This window comes from Delphinus delphis, chromosome 17 (assembly GCF_949987515.2).
Source record: "Delphinus delphis chromosome 17, mDelDel1.2, whole genome shotgun sequence".
Lineage (NCBI taxonomy): Eukaryota > Metazoa > Chordata > Mammalia > Artiodactyla > Delphinidae > Delphinus > Delphinus delphis.
In genome coordinates, this window is record NC_082699.1 from 52,756,903 (window position 1) to 52,769,996 (window position 13,094).

The window sequence follows — 13,094 nt, forward strand, 5'->3', positions numbered from 1 at the left end:
TCTTAAAAATTTATTTAAATCATAAAGTCCTTGCTACATGTTGCAAGGACTTTGTGAAATGTTGATCATTCTGTCTCCTCTCAGGCAGGATGACACTGGATCCATCCTACACGGAAGGGAATCTATTTTGTTTTTAGATCCTTCACAGGACCCTATTTCCAGATATTTGTCAAAAAATTCTTCCTTACATATAATTTCTTCATAGTCCGTGTAAATATATGTCCTCATATTCTCAGTGTTTATGAAGACCAGGTAGTCAGGATCCTGACATATTTGAAGAGATGCTGTAAGTATTGCTTCTTTAAGTTTAGGCTTGACTCTTCTCCAGTTTCACTGCCTTCCCATACCTCCCTCCCATGATTATTCAAACCCTCCCATAGATTCCTCAAATCATAAACCAAAGACTTGAAGGGCTTCCCTGGTGGCACAGTGGTTGAGAGTCCGCCTGCCGATGCAGGGGACACAGGTTCGTGCCCCAGTCCGGGAAGATCCCACGTGCCGCGGAGCGGCTGGGCCCTTGAACCATGGCCGCTGAGCCTGCGCGTCCGGAGCCTGTGCTCCGCAACGGAAGAGGCCACAACAGTGAGAGGCCCGTGTACCGCAAAAAAAAAAAAAAAAGCTGGACACACCCAGAAAAAGCAGAGGATCCCTTCCAACCCAGGAGGGTTCCCTGGACCCCTGAAACAGCAGGATTATAAAATAGCTCTTTTGAGAGACTGATTTAAGAAATGTGACAAAAATTAAATGAAGTCATTTGTCTTCTTTTCTTGTGTCGGTTCATATTTCATTTTATGGAAAAAGAAAATGTCCTAAACCACAGCGTGCAAGGAATGTGGATTCACCTCTCATGCAGTCGGCGCTCAGACTCCTTGAGCCTGGTCTTCAGGTGTCTCACTGTAACCTCTTTCTGCTGCAGAGGAGTCAAGTACTGCTCTGGATTTGGGGGTTTGACACCATGATTTTCACCACAGGACATGTACCTTCCAGATCGTCTGAAACAATCGAAGTAGCGACATGTTACTTTTTCTATAAAAAGAAAAGTTAAGGCACAGCTAACAGGTTGAGAAGAAATGGCAGCCGTTTGCTGGGACCTTAAACCCCAGCAGCGTGTGACCTCACTTCAGAAGGGGGACAATAATCCACCTGCCAATCTTAGGACTGTTCAAACTGGGAAGATTGGGGGCCGGGTGTTTGTGGAGGGGGTGGGGACAGGGGAGAGGGAGATTTTCTGTGGCCTAGGGATGATCTCATATAAAACAATGCACAATTGTCCACCGGCCTGCCTGGCAGTTCAGAGTAACAGGCTATTATGTTAAAGGACAGTGAGTAGGGGCAGGTGGGAGGGCAGGAAGGAGCGAGGTGACCTCGCTTCCACACAACGTGCCACTTGCCTAAAGGTCCTGATTGTTGTTAGTTGAATTCAGATTGTTCTGACATCAGTCCCTGGTGTGAGTGTGCTGACTTGGTGGAAACTTTCGTTCTTCTGCAGGGAAAAAGGCTAGTCGTCTCACCAGATAGGTTTTGTAAGAGAGGCGCCCAGTGCTCTACAAAACTTCCCTTGCTGGAATCTTGGCCCCTCTTAGGCCTGGCCAAGAGTTCCTGCTCTATTCCCAGTGCTTGACACAGTACTGGGCACAACGTGGTGCTCAATAAACATCTGATGTTTGAGTGAATGAGCAAACACACGAATGGCTCTTCTCTGTTCGGAGGGAAATGCACAGGACCCTCCTACTGCCGCTGTGCCATTTTTACTGCCTAGCCAGGAACTCCTGGGACTGCGGAACCTTATTAGAAATGAAACTGTGGCTCGTGTCCTTTCTGCAGCAGCCCTTGAAGGATTAGCTGAGTGTGGGAAAGGAAAGAGAAGTGTTGTATGACAGAATAAGGCAGGGGATCAAGAGTTGTATCATTTAAAAAAAATTTTTTTTTTAAAGAGAAGCTTACCAAGTAGGACAAACTAAGAGTCATGAATTGGGAGACAGACGCACTCACCTCATGACGGGGCTGCAGTCACTTCCCTTGTAGGAGCCGGAGTTGCTGCTACTGGGGGAAGAAGGCGCATAACTGGGATGGATGTTAACGGGACTCAGCTGATTCCTGCACAGCATGGACAGAAGGTCCTTCTCCCGTGGGGAGGGTGGGCTGTTGCCAGTCTTGTACGATGAAGCTCCATTGCTCCGCCCATGGGGACCTCGACTGGGAGAGAAGCATGAAGAATGTTAGAATCCTTGGGGCTGTAGATACTCAAATGCGAACGCTTTGTTCCTTCTTAAAAGCTAGTCACCACTGAGGAAATCCAATCTATAGGGTTGAAAAGGGCAACATAATTATTAGAGCAATTTGGCTTTATAAGTCGCCTTCTTCCCACCTGCCCGATATTTTCTCTCCTGTGTCACCAGCACAGGCAACCTCTCCCTCTTCTATTCTTTCAAATAGTTTCTGACCATAGATTAAACCCAGCTGCCTGCTAAGAACACAAACCATGTAAAATATTGATTTGGTTTCGTTTCGTTCCAGAGGCCATTTTGAAGATGTGGCTTTTGTTCCAGTATACCTGTTTCTGTGTAAAAATATTCAGATTTGGCTCACGTCGGGTAAGAAAATTAGGGTGTTTCATTTGGAGGATGGGGGAGAAGGGGTTTGCCCGTAAAGAAGAAGGAAAAAACAGGATAAATATAACCCACATAAATGTATCGTCTGTAATTTTAACCACCTATTTTTTTCTTTTTTTTTCCATCCCCAATGACATAGCACAACCTTTATCATTTAACTGCTTAAAATGTTAGCCCCCTTTTTTTCCCTGCCTCTTGTCTTGCCCCTCCAGCAAGGAGGCCGTCCCTGTGGTGAGAGTGGCTTTTCCAATATGGAATTTGAGTATCGCTGGCCTCCTCAAAGCCATTCAGTGATTCCCCGCAGCCTCCAGAATAAAGGCCAGACCCCTTAATACAGCTCACAAGGTCTGACCCCACTACCCCATCCAACGCATCCTCTGCTGTTCCTCCCCCTGCATTCCAGACGATGTACAGTTTCCTGATGGTCCACGCTCTCCATCATCTTTTTATTATTCTCTCTGCCTAGAATTGTTCTTCTGCTCCTACCCTGAGCCTCTGGGTACCTCCTACTTCAAGACTGATGGTAACCTACTCCAAGCAGCCTTCTCTGGACCCCTCACTCCTTCGGCCAGTGTAGGTAATGTTCACCGGTGCTTTCCAACACCCTGTGCAGGCTTCACCGTGGAAATTATCACAGTGCCTCACCACAGCACGTCTGTCTGTCTTTCCACTAGACTAGGGCATCCTGAGGGCAGAAGCACAGCCTGTGCTTTTACATCCCCACTACCTCCTGGCACATGCTAGGTTCTTCCTAAATGACTGCTAAGGGAATAAACTGGGTTGAAGTCCTGGCACTGCCACTTACTAGGAACTTAGGCAAGTAAGCCACTTAATATTGGGGGTATATGATAACTCTCACAAAGTTGATGTGCAAATAAATCAAAGAATGGATGTTGAGTACATTGGACAAGCTGTTAAGGGCAATTCAACTGCAGGGTACTGTTTCTGGATAAACTGTTTGAACCTCCCTGTTAATCTAGTTCCATTAAATTTGATACCCCGGAGTGTAAGGAAGCATCTAGAGAATGTTGAAATTACTTTAAATAGGGTAGCACGTCTATGTCAGGAATATATCTTGCTGACATTACAAGGAAACCAAAGGGAACAAGATACTTTTCATATAGCAGGACTTATTTTTGTCAATCCCTCTTTGCAATTTTGATTACAACTGTATCCAACGGACACATCTCACTGAGAAACATGAGTGAATGTGAGTATGAGTGTGTGTGTGGGTCTACTTGGCTCCAAAATCACAATTACTTACTTAAAATCGAATACAATTTGAACTAGCAGTCAACCCAGTAAATCACATATAAATGAAACATCACCAGATTCTAAACTTAAAAAGTTCTTTCCTTTTGAAATCATCCACATGGACTCTGCCTCCTTTTTTGTGAGAAGAGGACATTTTATATGGAACAGATGGGCTGGTGGCTTTGTGACAAACCAACTTCAGCAGTTCTTTGGTGGGTGTGGGGCAGAAAAGAATATGTACTCTGGCTTGGATGTGCCTCTCTATGCTTCACTTCTGTTGGCCTGACTATTTCTTAATGTGGCTGTGAGAAAGATGGAGAGTCAACCATTACAAGTTAGGAGAAAGAGTAAGGAGCTATCCCTCATGTGGACCTGGGGAGTTCTATTCTGAGTTAACCTTTGCTGAGAACCTTCTGTGACCCAAGCCTTGTTGCGGGTGCTCTATGAACATTGTTTCACTTAATTTTGACCATCATGGCAATAAGGCTTATGGCAGTAAGACTGGTACAATGATCATTTCCCTTTTATATTATGTGAAGTACAGGCAATACTCAGTTATGTGAAATAACTGAAGCTCAGGGGAAAAAAAAACTGGTTCAAGAACACACAGCTCAATTGGGATTTAAATCTAGGTCTCAACTCTACAGAAATGTCTCCAGCTTTATACAAGTGGAATATATTGTTTGGGTCTTGTAAACAGGTATATTAGGTACTGGCTAGGTATGTGGTTATTACCTGAAGAATTTACCACTGACTTCTTTAGTTTGATGCATGCACTAAGATGCACGATTAGTGACATACAAATTAAATGAGATGAGGATTTTGTAAGAACTCATCTGCTATACAGAAAAGAGCAAAAACTCTTCAGACTATCAAACATTACTAAGGTATAATTGAGTCTTGAAATATATTTCAGGAAATGAGCTATTAGGCTGTTTGTAATAGCTAACTTTAAAAAAAGAAACTACATGCTTTAAATTATCAGTTCTGTCCCTTACATTTAGTTTAGTTCAAATGCTAACATATGTGGGTACAAACTCATTGTGGATGATAATAAAAAACATTTGCAATGGAGAAGACAGGATTCCATGTTTGTCAAGGCCGTGCACAGGCAAATCTGACGCTACCTTCCTAGCTCTCCCCAAATCCCTTGGTCTGATGGACAAAAAGAATGCAGCCCACAGAGAGGAGATAGAATTCTGGTACCCCGCCCCCTTCCTGCAAATCTTCCTGCAAAACTGGAAAGTGAGAGAAAGGGAGAAGTGAAGAAGGGATCCTCAGAAGGCTCCCAGGTGACTCTCTATTCTCCAGGCATTGCCCTTTCCTTCAGGTAACATCCTCACCCTCACCGTCACCGTCACCACCACCATCACCATGCTCACCAGCACTATTATGGGCTGAATGGTGTCCTCCCCAAATTCGCAGGTGGAAGCCCTAACCCCCAGTACCTAAGAATGTGACTGTATTTGGAAACGGGGCTTTAAAAAAGGTATTTGTGCTAAAATGAGGCCCTTAGGATGGGCCCTAATCCCAATTTGACTAGTACCCTTATATGAAGAGGAAATTTGGACACAGACAGGCACAGAGAAAAGACAAGGTGAGGAAACAGGGACAACACAGCCATCTACAAGCCAAGGAGCAAGGCCTCCACAGAAGCCAGTCCTGCTGATACCTTGATCTTGGACCTCTAGCTTCCAGAATTGTGAGAAAGTACATTTATGTTGTTTAACGCCCCCCCCCCGAGTCTACGGTATTTTGTTATAACAGCCTGAGCAAACTAATACGATCATATTCACCATCATCAGCGGCAACAGTGGCAGCATCTTGCCCATTAGTATTATTTTTATCACTATTGACTAAAACAAGCATGTAATGGCTCTTTTCCTGAGTTCTGGGCACCGTGTTAAGCATTCATATCTATCAGTTCATTTAAATCAGTGAGGTAGGTGCCATTATTACCCCATTTTCCAGAACAGGAAACTGAGGCTCGGGGCCCTGGGTCTTGCACCTAATAAGCAATGGATGCTGAACTCAAGCCCAGGTCCATCTGACTCCAAATCCCGAGCTTTTTTTTTTTCTTCTTCTTACTTCTCTCTGCCTCTGATTAAGATTAGAGTTTTAGCTTTGTTGTTGTTGTTTTTAAATTAATTTATTTTTGGCTGCATTGGGTCTTCGTTGCTGTGCACGGGCTTTCTCTAGTTGCAGCGAGCGGGGGCTACTCTTCGTAGTGCGCGGGTCTCTCATTGCGGTGGCTTCTCTTGTTGCAGAGCACGGGCTCTAGGTGTGCAGGTTTCAGTAGTTGTGGCACGCGGACTCTAGAGCATAGGCTCAGTAGTTGTGGCGCACGGGCTTAGTTGCTCCGCGGCATGTGGGATCTTCCTGGACCAGGGCTCGAACCCACGTCCCCTGCATTGGCAGGCGGATTTTAACCACTGTGCCACCAGGGAAGCCCTAGGGTTCTAGTTTAAGAAAGAGAACTCCTCAGAAATATCAGCAGAGTTGGCCTTCTCTAAGACGAGATGGTTTGTAAATCTTTTAAGTTTTGTTTTTAAAATTGCCTGTCAAAAACATTCCTTCCAACTACCTCTGTCCTTCATTTCCCCCACCCCTTCACCACATGTTCCTGCTAGCCTTCCTCCCAGGATCTAATTCTCCACAAAGAAAATTCATCTACTACAGGAGGAACCAGCCAATTAAAAGGATCATAAGTTATTTTAAAGTTTTGCATGGTACCCGGCCCATCTAGAGGAGCTATCCTCAATGCATGGTCCTGTAGAACACACAGATTGCGTGAAACACCTGAGGTGCTCCAGACCAGATATCTACTGATGGTGCTCTGTGCCTGGGTCAGATAAAAAAGTGAACATAACGGACAGAACATTTGCCTATTTCAATTTCCCATTGAGCATATATCTATTATGCATATATTAGTCTATTAAGCATATATCTGATTTGCACATAACTATATTTAACAACTTTATGTTTAACACATCAATTTTTCATCACTGAGAGAATTCATGGATTCCAGACTAGAATATTTTCTCTAAGTCACTCAGTATAACTGACATTACCTTGGAATTTAACCACAAACACAAATTCCTTTGAAATGCTTAACAAAATTGGCCTGCTCTTCAGGCCGTTTCTTTTTTCTTTTGCCTCTCTGTTCTTTGATGCCTTGTACCAATGGGTATGTGCTAATTTCTTGAATGGGTGAGATAAATGGCTTATTCTCAGAGCAAGCCACGTCTGATTTGTACAGAGAATGTTTATAGTTACATCCTGTGATCCCAGAGGCACTTTATTTCCAAAATAAACGGTATTTATCGATTTTGAAGAACAACTGTGCTTCTTCACTGTGGACTTCACTCTTTAGTTACAAGTTTGTTTGGCTTCAGCTTTAACAATAAAACTCTGCACTGGGGATCTCAGGTCCCTTTATAAGTATCAGCCATATCTTCTGCTCACCTAAGAGAAGTGGGAAACATTTGCTTGCTCAGTCCTGGAAATGCAAGCTTTTAGAAACTAAACAGCTTTTCTTCAGCAAGGAACCTTAAAAATCATGTGGCCCAATCTCCTTTTTACACATTTGGACACTGCGGCCCAGGACAGTCAAGTGACAGTCACCCCTGTGTCGTGTGGCTCACTCCATCGCTTTGTTCAGGTCCCTGCCCAGAGCTCACCTCATCACAGGGTCTCCAGGAACCAGCCTATCTAGAATATACCAAACATCCTATTACCCTCCATATCCTTTCCCTGTATTAAAAAATATATATATTATTTATATGCATTTATTATCCTTCTTTCTCTACTAGAACGAAAATAGTTTTTCATAAGTTTTGTTTACTGCCATATCTCTAGAAACTGTGTCACAGTAGATGCTCAATAAATACGTATTGAATGAATAAATGAAGCCACTGACGGCAGCAGAGAATCCTGGGGCTGACTAGCTGTCCTGCCAAACGTGAACAGTGGCTCCCATTTCCCTCACAGATCTTCTCTCCCCCAGTCCAAACAGCACCAATGGCGAACACCTGCTGATGTTTCGAGCAATGACCTCACACTTTACCTGAATTAACTAATTTAACCCTAACAATAAACCCTACCAGGTGGGTATGACTGTAGTCCTATTTTCCAGGGGAGAAAACTGAGGCGTAGAGAAGTTGAGCAACTTGCTCAGGGCCACACAGCCTGTAGATGGTGGAGCTGGCGTTCAAACCAACGTAGCCTGGCTCCAGAGCCCTCACACTTAGCTATTCTGTTCTACTGCCTCTTTCGGTGGGTAGGGGACACCCAGGCCTATGAACTCCAAACTTTCTTCACCCCTTCCCCACGTGAACGTTGGAGGTGGCCAGAGGGTCACTATGCTTCTTTCACAAAGACGAAAAAGGAAGCTCAGCTAGAGGAAAGAAAGGGTGAAGTGAGAGGCTTTGCAGCTAAGAGGACAGATTCATGAAGGGGCGGCAGGGTGGGAAGTGGGAGCCGACTAGCCTGATCCTCAGGTGAGCACACAGGTGGGTGAGGGAAGGAGAGAGATGGGAGGGAAGGCGCCAGGGCTGCACGAGAGGGCGTCGCGGGCGGAGGAACACAGGGCAACCACGTCGTGACCAAGGTAGGTGAGGCTGGGAAAAGTACCAACTGTGAATCACTGTAAAAACCAGCCAAGCAAAAAGCACTCACTGAATAAGCATAAAATCGGAACGCACAGTAATCCAGGTGGTTCTAGAGAAACAAAGTACAGGTCAGTCGCCCGCGTAACACGTCTTAACGATTACAGAGCAGGGGGCAGGAGGCGGGCCTACTTGCGTGAGAAAGAGGACCGCTTGCTTCCCGCAGCAGACATGTGGACCTCAGGCGCCGAGATGCTGCCCGTGCTGCTCGAGGAGCTAAAATCGGCTTCGCTACCTGAAAAACAAAGGGGGAGAGAAGCATGAAGGAAATGAAACCCGAGAACACGCTGGCCAGTTCCCTGCCCTCCGACGTCCCTGGCTCCCCGCGTTTGCACACGGACTCGGCAAGTGGCCGGGTTCCAGCGCTCCCAGGCTCCCAGCGTTTTCCGCAAAGCAGACGAGAGAAGGCGCAGGCATGAGGGCGTCGTTTCATAAGCACAGCTTGGGAGCACAGTGAGGCAGGTTTCATAGATGCCGGCTTCCTGCAGAGGAGCAGCGGTGACCCGGGTCCGGCCCCAGTGCCCGCCTCTCCCTGTGCGCCAGCACTCCCGGGAACATCAACGTGCCGGCCCCAACGTTCAGCAGAATGAAAAGCCTGCTCGTCACCCCCAAAGAAGTTTTTCCCAGCGAGTTTATCTTTAGGCTTTGTAGTCGTCTAGCCGTACTTGAGTTTGGCACGTTAGGGTCTGGAGATAAGCAACCGTCTAGAAGCTGTCATGGGGAAAGTCTGGGCTGCAGATAACTGCTCCAACCGGCACTATCTGATTATCCACCTTCTCTGGCTGCAGCTGCAGTTTTTCTATGAAGAACAGAACCTTAACAAATAGCAGGAACTGAACATTTCCAGAGACAGTGAAAAAAGTTCACAGTGACAGTGACAGAAGCTGTGAATGAAATTGAAATTTGAATAGTTTTGGGGGTGAGTGGAGGGGTCTATTAGTTTACAAATATCACGTTACATTTGAGCACAGACCAGAGTTCAGTGTGTAATTGGAAACATGCTGTGTGGTAGAATAACTAATATAAATTCACTTTTAACAAAAAAAATACATAGTTCTGAAATAGTAATAATGAAAACATTCCATGGATTGCCTGGGGAAGTGCAGGGGCCATGGAAGAGGTAACAGAACAACAGGAAGAAGAGAACCAGGATTTTTTTTTTTTAAAGAAGAAATTCCAGATGTTTTTGGAGAAATCAATCTGATAGGTACACAATTTTATTTGACCTTGTTTCTCAACTCCTATGCCACAATTTGTGACTCTTCTGGTCTAAAACCCAGAGCCAGATCACATTTCTGAGTTGAGGAAAATATGAATAATCTAAATCCCTTGCATTTCTAACAAGCAGTGATCAGTAATCCTCATTTATTGATGATCGCAAGTCTTTATTGAGAGCACACTAGGTTCCAGGCCCTGTTCAAAATTCTTTCTATACTTTGTATCTGTTCATCTTGACAGCTTTGTAAGGCAGATATTAATCTCACTCTTCTACTATTGAGGAAACCAAAGCTGATTTACTTGTCCAAGACTTGTGGGTGATGAATCCTGTCCAGGACTAAATCCCATAATACTCCTGTGATAACATGTCCTCAGGAAGGCAGTGGTTAGAAGCGGGGGCAGGAGAGGTTCCTCTATACACTGCCATCTCCCCCACAGTCAAGATGAGCCATAGGGACAAGATGCAGCCAGACCAGCCCACTGGTGGACAGGTGCTCTCACTAATGGGGTGTTTTAGTGTTGCTGGAGGGGAACGTCAATGACAGCAAGGCAAAGAGAGAGAAAAATCCCTTCCCTGGTTTCTAGGACCTCTCAGGAAGGTCAGCCTCTTCTGGGAAATAGATCGAGAAGGACCCCTTAGTGCAGATGACAGCAGTGAATCCCAACTCCCGCAGAATTCTGGGAGGATTAAGGTAGCAATTTATCAGAACTGGGACTGGCTATTCCTTCTGGATTTCAGAGACTTTTGTCTAATGATGTAATGAACTCCCAGAAGCTCCCTGAACCTAATTAGTTGCCTCTGAGTAATGTGTTGGCTAACCTGTAGTATTTAACAGTCTCAAGGACTCATGATTGGTAGTGCTATCCAGGAACACACTAGTCCTGACAGCCTAATTCAACCAGCCTTGTCTGCTAGTACATTACCAGGCTGGTTATTAAATGATAGAGGTGGACAGTTTTCAAAAATAGATCCCATGGTTGCAGCTACCAGGTGTAAGATATTATTTTCTAATGTAAAATTATTACTCCGAAACACCCAATTTTCACTCTTTAAAAGGTATGCAGAAATTCATCAATTACAATTTAACTGCCTGCATAAAAACGGAAATTCTAGAACAGAAACAGACAATTGCTGAAAACCCATTGTTACCTCACGATGGCTCTGATCTGCAGTAATTATGTACCCTGAACTGAAGGGACAACTTTGTTCTAAACTTTATTGCTCCTGGCACTCAATATATTGACTCTTTACTGTTTGAGTACTATGATAGTGAAAAATGTATATGCTACTTAACTATTTCTGTTTATGATTTTTAAAAATATAAACTATTTCCAGTTTGCTTATTGCCATGTAAAGTCAATGCACTCTTTTTAAGGGATACACAGAAAAGGCAATTTTACTGTGTGATCTGAATATATTCTCCCCATTTACTAAGAAAACTCAGAATAAGGCTGGAGGCCTGAAAACCTCTTATTTATCTATTATCTGGCAACAAAGACACTGGGAGTGAGAGGCACTCCTTAATGCATTTCCTTTAAACAGTGTATGCAACTAGGTGATTGCCATGGGTGCTGTATGTAGTTCAGTGCTCTTTTGGGTTACTAGAATCATACAAAGAGAGTTCCTAACCTAAAAACATAGGCCCTGAGTCAGACAGCCCAGGTTCAAATCCCACCTCTACTGCTTGCTAGATGGAAGACGTAGGCACATTACTTCACCTCTCTCTGCCTCAATTTCTTAATCTGTGAAATGGACATTGATGATCATAGCACCTGCCTCGTAGGGTTATTGTAAGCAATGAATATCTATCTGCCATCTTAGAAAAACACCTGATCTGTTGTAAGCGCTCAATAAATGTTAGCTGTTATTATTATTCTGCAGGGGTTAAAAAGACAACTTTTATTATACTATACATCTCCTTTGCGGAAAATTTAGAAAATAGCAACGATGCAGAGGGAAAAATATAGTCTATAATTCCATCACCAAAAAATAACCTTTTGGCATGTAACTATTCAGCATTCATACTTAATACATTATTATGTAACCTAATTGTTTTTCTTTTAATATGTGAATATCTTTAAAACATGGCACATTTTGTTTTACTAAATCAATGAATATGTAGGCTATGTCCAATTTTTCCATCATTAGAAGCAAAAACTATGTGCCAGAAACCATCCTGAGCATCTTTTACATATTAATTCATTTATTTCTCATGACAGGACAGACCCTATGAGGTAGGGACAGCTAAGGCAGAGAAGTTGAGTGATGCTCACCAGGTGTCACGACCTGGCTCTAATTCTACTAAGAAGTAGAGCCAAGAGGGAAACCAGGCCATCTGACCCCAGGGTCCATGCTTTTTTTTTTTTTTTAATTATATCTTTTTTTTAAGTTAATTAATTATTTTTGGCTGTATTGGGTCTTCGTTGCTGCACGCGGGCTTTGTCTAGTTGTGGCGAGCGGGGGCTACTCTTCGTTGCGGTGCACGGGTTTCTCATTGCAGTGGCTTCTCTTGTTGTGGAGCACAGGCTCTAGGTGCATGGGCTTCAGTGGTTGTGGCTCGCAGGCTCTAGAGCGCAGGCTCAGTAGTTGTAGCTCACAGGCTTAGTTGCTCCTCGGCATGTGGGATCTTCCCGGACCAGGGCTTGAACCCGTGTCCCCTGCATTGGCAGGCGGATTCTTAACCACTGCGCCATCAGGGAAGCCCAGGGTCCATGCTCTTAAACAAGGGCTTAATGGCTATCCTTGGGCATACAAATTTACATCCTTGTTTATTTCCTTAGAATAAATTCCTAAAAGTGGAATATTTAAGCCATAGTATATACTCATTTTAAGACTTTTAGTATATATTCCATAGGGATTTTTTGGATGGCATCAGCCGAAAGCAGTTTTGGTGGACAAGGAAGTGTTTGCCCCCATCTGCCCGTGTGTAGACACCTGATTGGTAAATCTCTGATGCCACAGGGAATACTTCGACAAAGCACAGGAAACAGTATTTGGCCATTGAAGAGCTGTGCTTGAAAAGCTGAAGGGAATTTAAAAATATGCATATCCAAGCCATCCTCATCAACACTGTCTCCAACCAGCTGCTGGGGTTGGCAGAGCAGGGTTCCAGGACTAAACAGGGAGGATGCACTTGATGACCTTTAAGATAGTTGTGATGCCGATGTCCTGGTGATTACACACCCTGCAGCGGGCTTTCCAACCATCAGGGAGCTACGTTTTTTGTTCAGTGGTACTGCTGGATCCTCTCGAGAGGCTTTATTTTTATTCATAACCTTAGGGTAATAAGCATTCTGTGCATGTGATGGTAAGGCCGGGAATTAGAGAAGGAAGGGTCAATGG

At 44.3% G+C, this 13,094-nt stretch overlaps 1 protein-coding gene across 9 annotated transcripts in view; it reads right to left on the reverse strand.

Moving 5' to 3' along the window:
- SYBU (syntabulin) overlaps positions 1-13,094 on the reverse strand; it is a 112,889-nt gene that overhangs the window by 2,639 nt on the left and 97,156 nt on the right. For all 9 annotated transcript variants that reach the window (XM_059995080.1, XM_059995078.1, XM_059995082.1 and 6 more), the window contains 3 exons: positions 8,666-8,768; positions 1,993-2,196; positions 843-992 (listed from right to left, as the gene is read on the reverse strand). In XM_059995080.1, the coding sequence (XP_059851063.1) occupies positions 843-992; positions 1,993-2,196; positions 8,666-8,768 (457 nt within the window). The remainder of the gene's footprint in view (positions 1-842; positions 993-1,992; positions 2,197-8,665; positions 8,769-13,094) is intronic.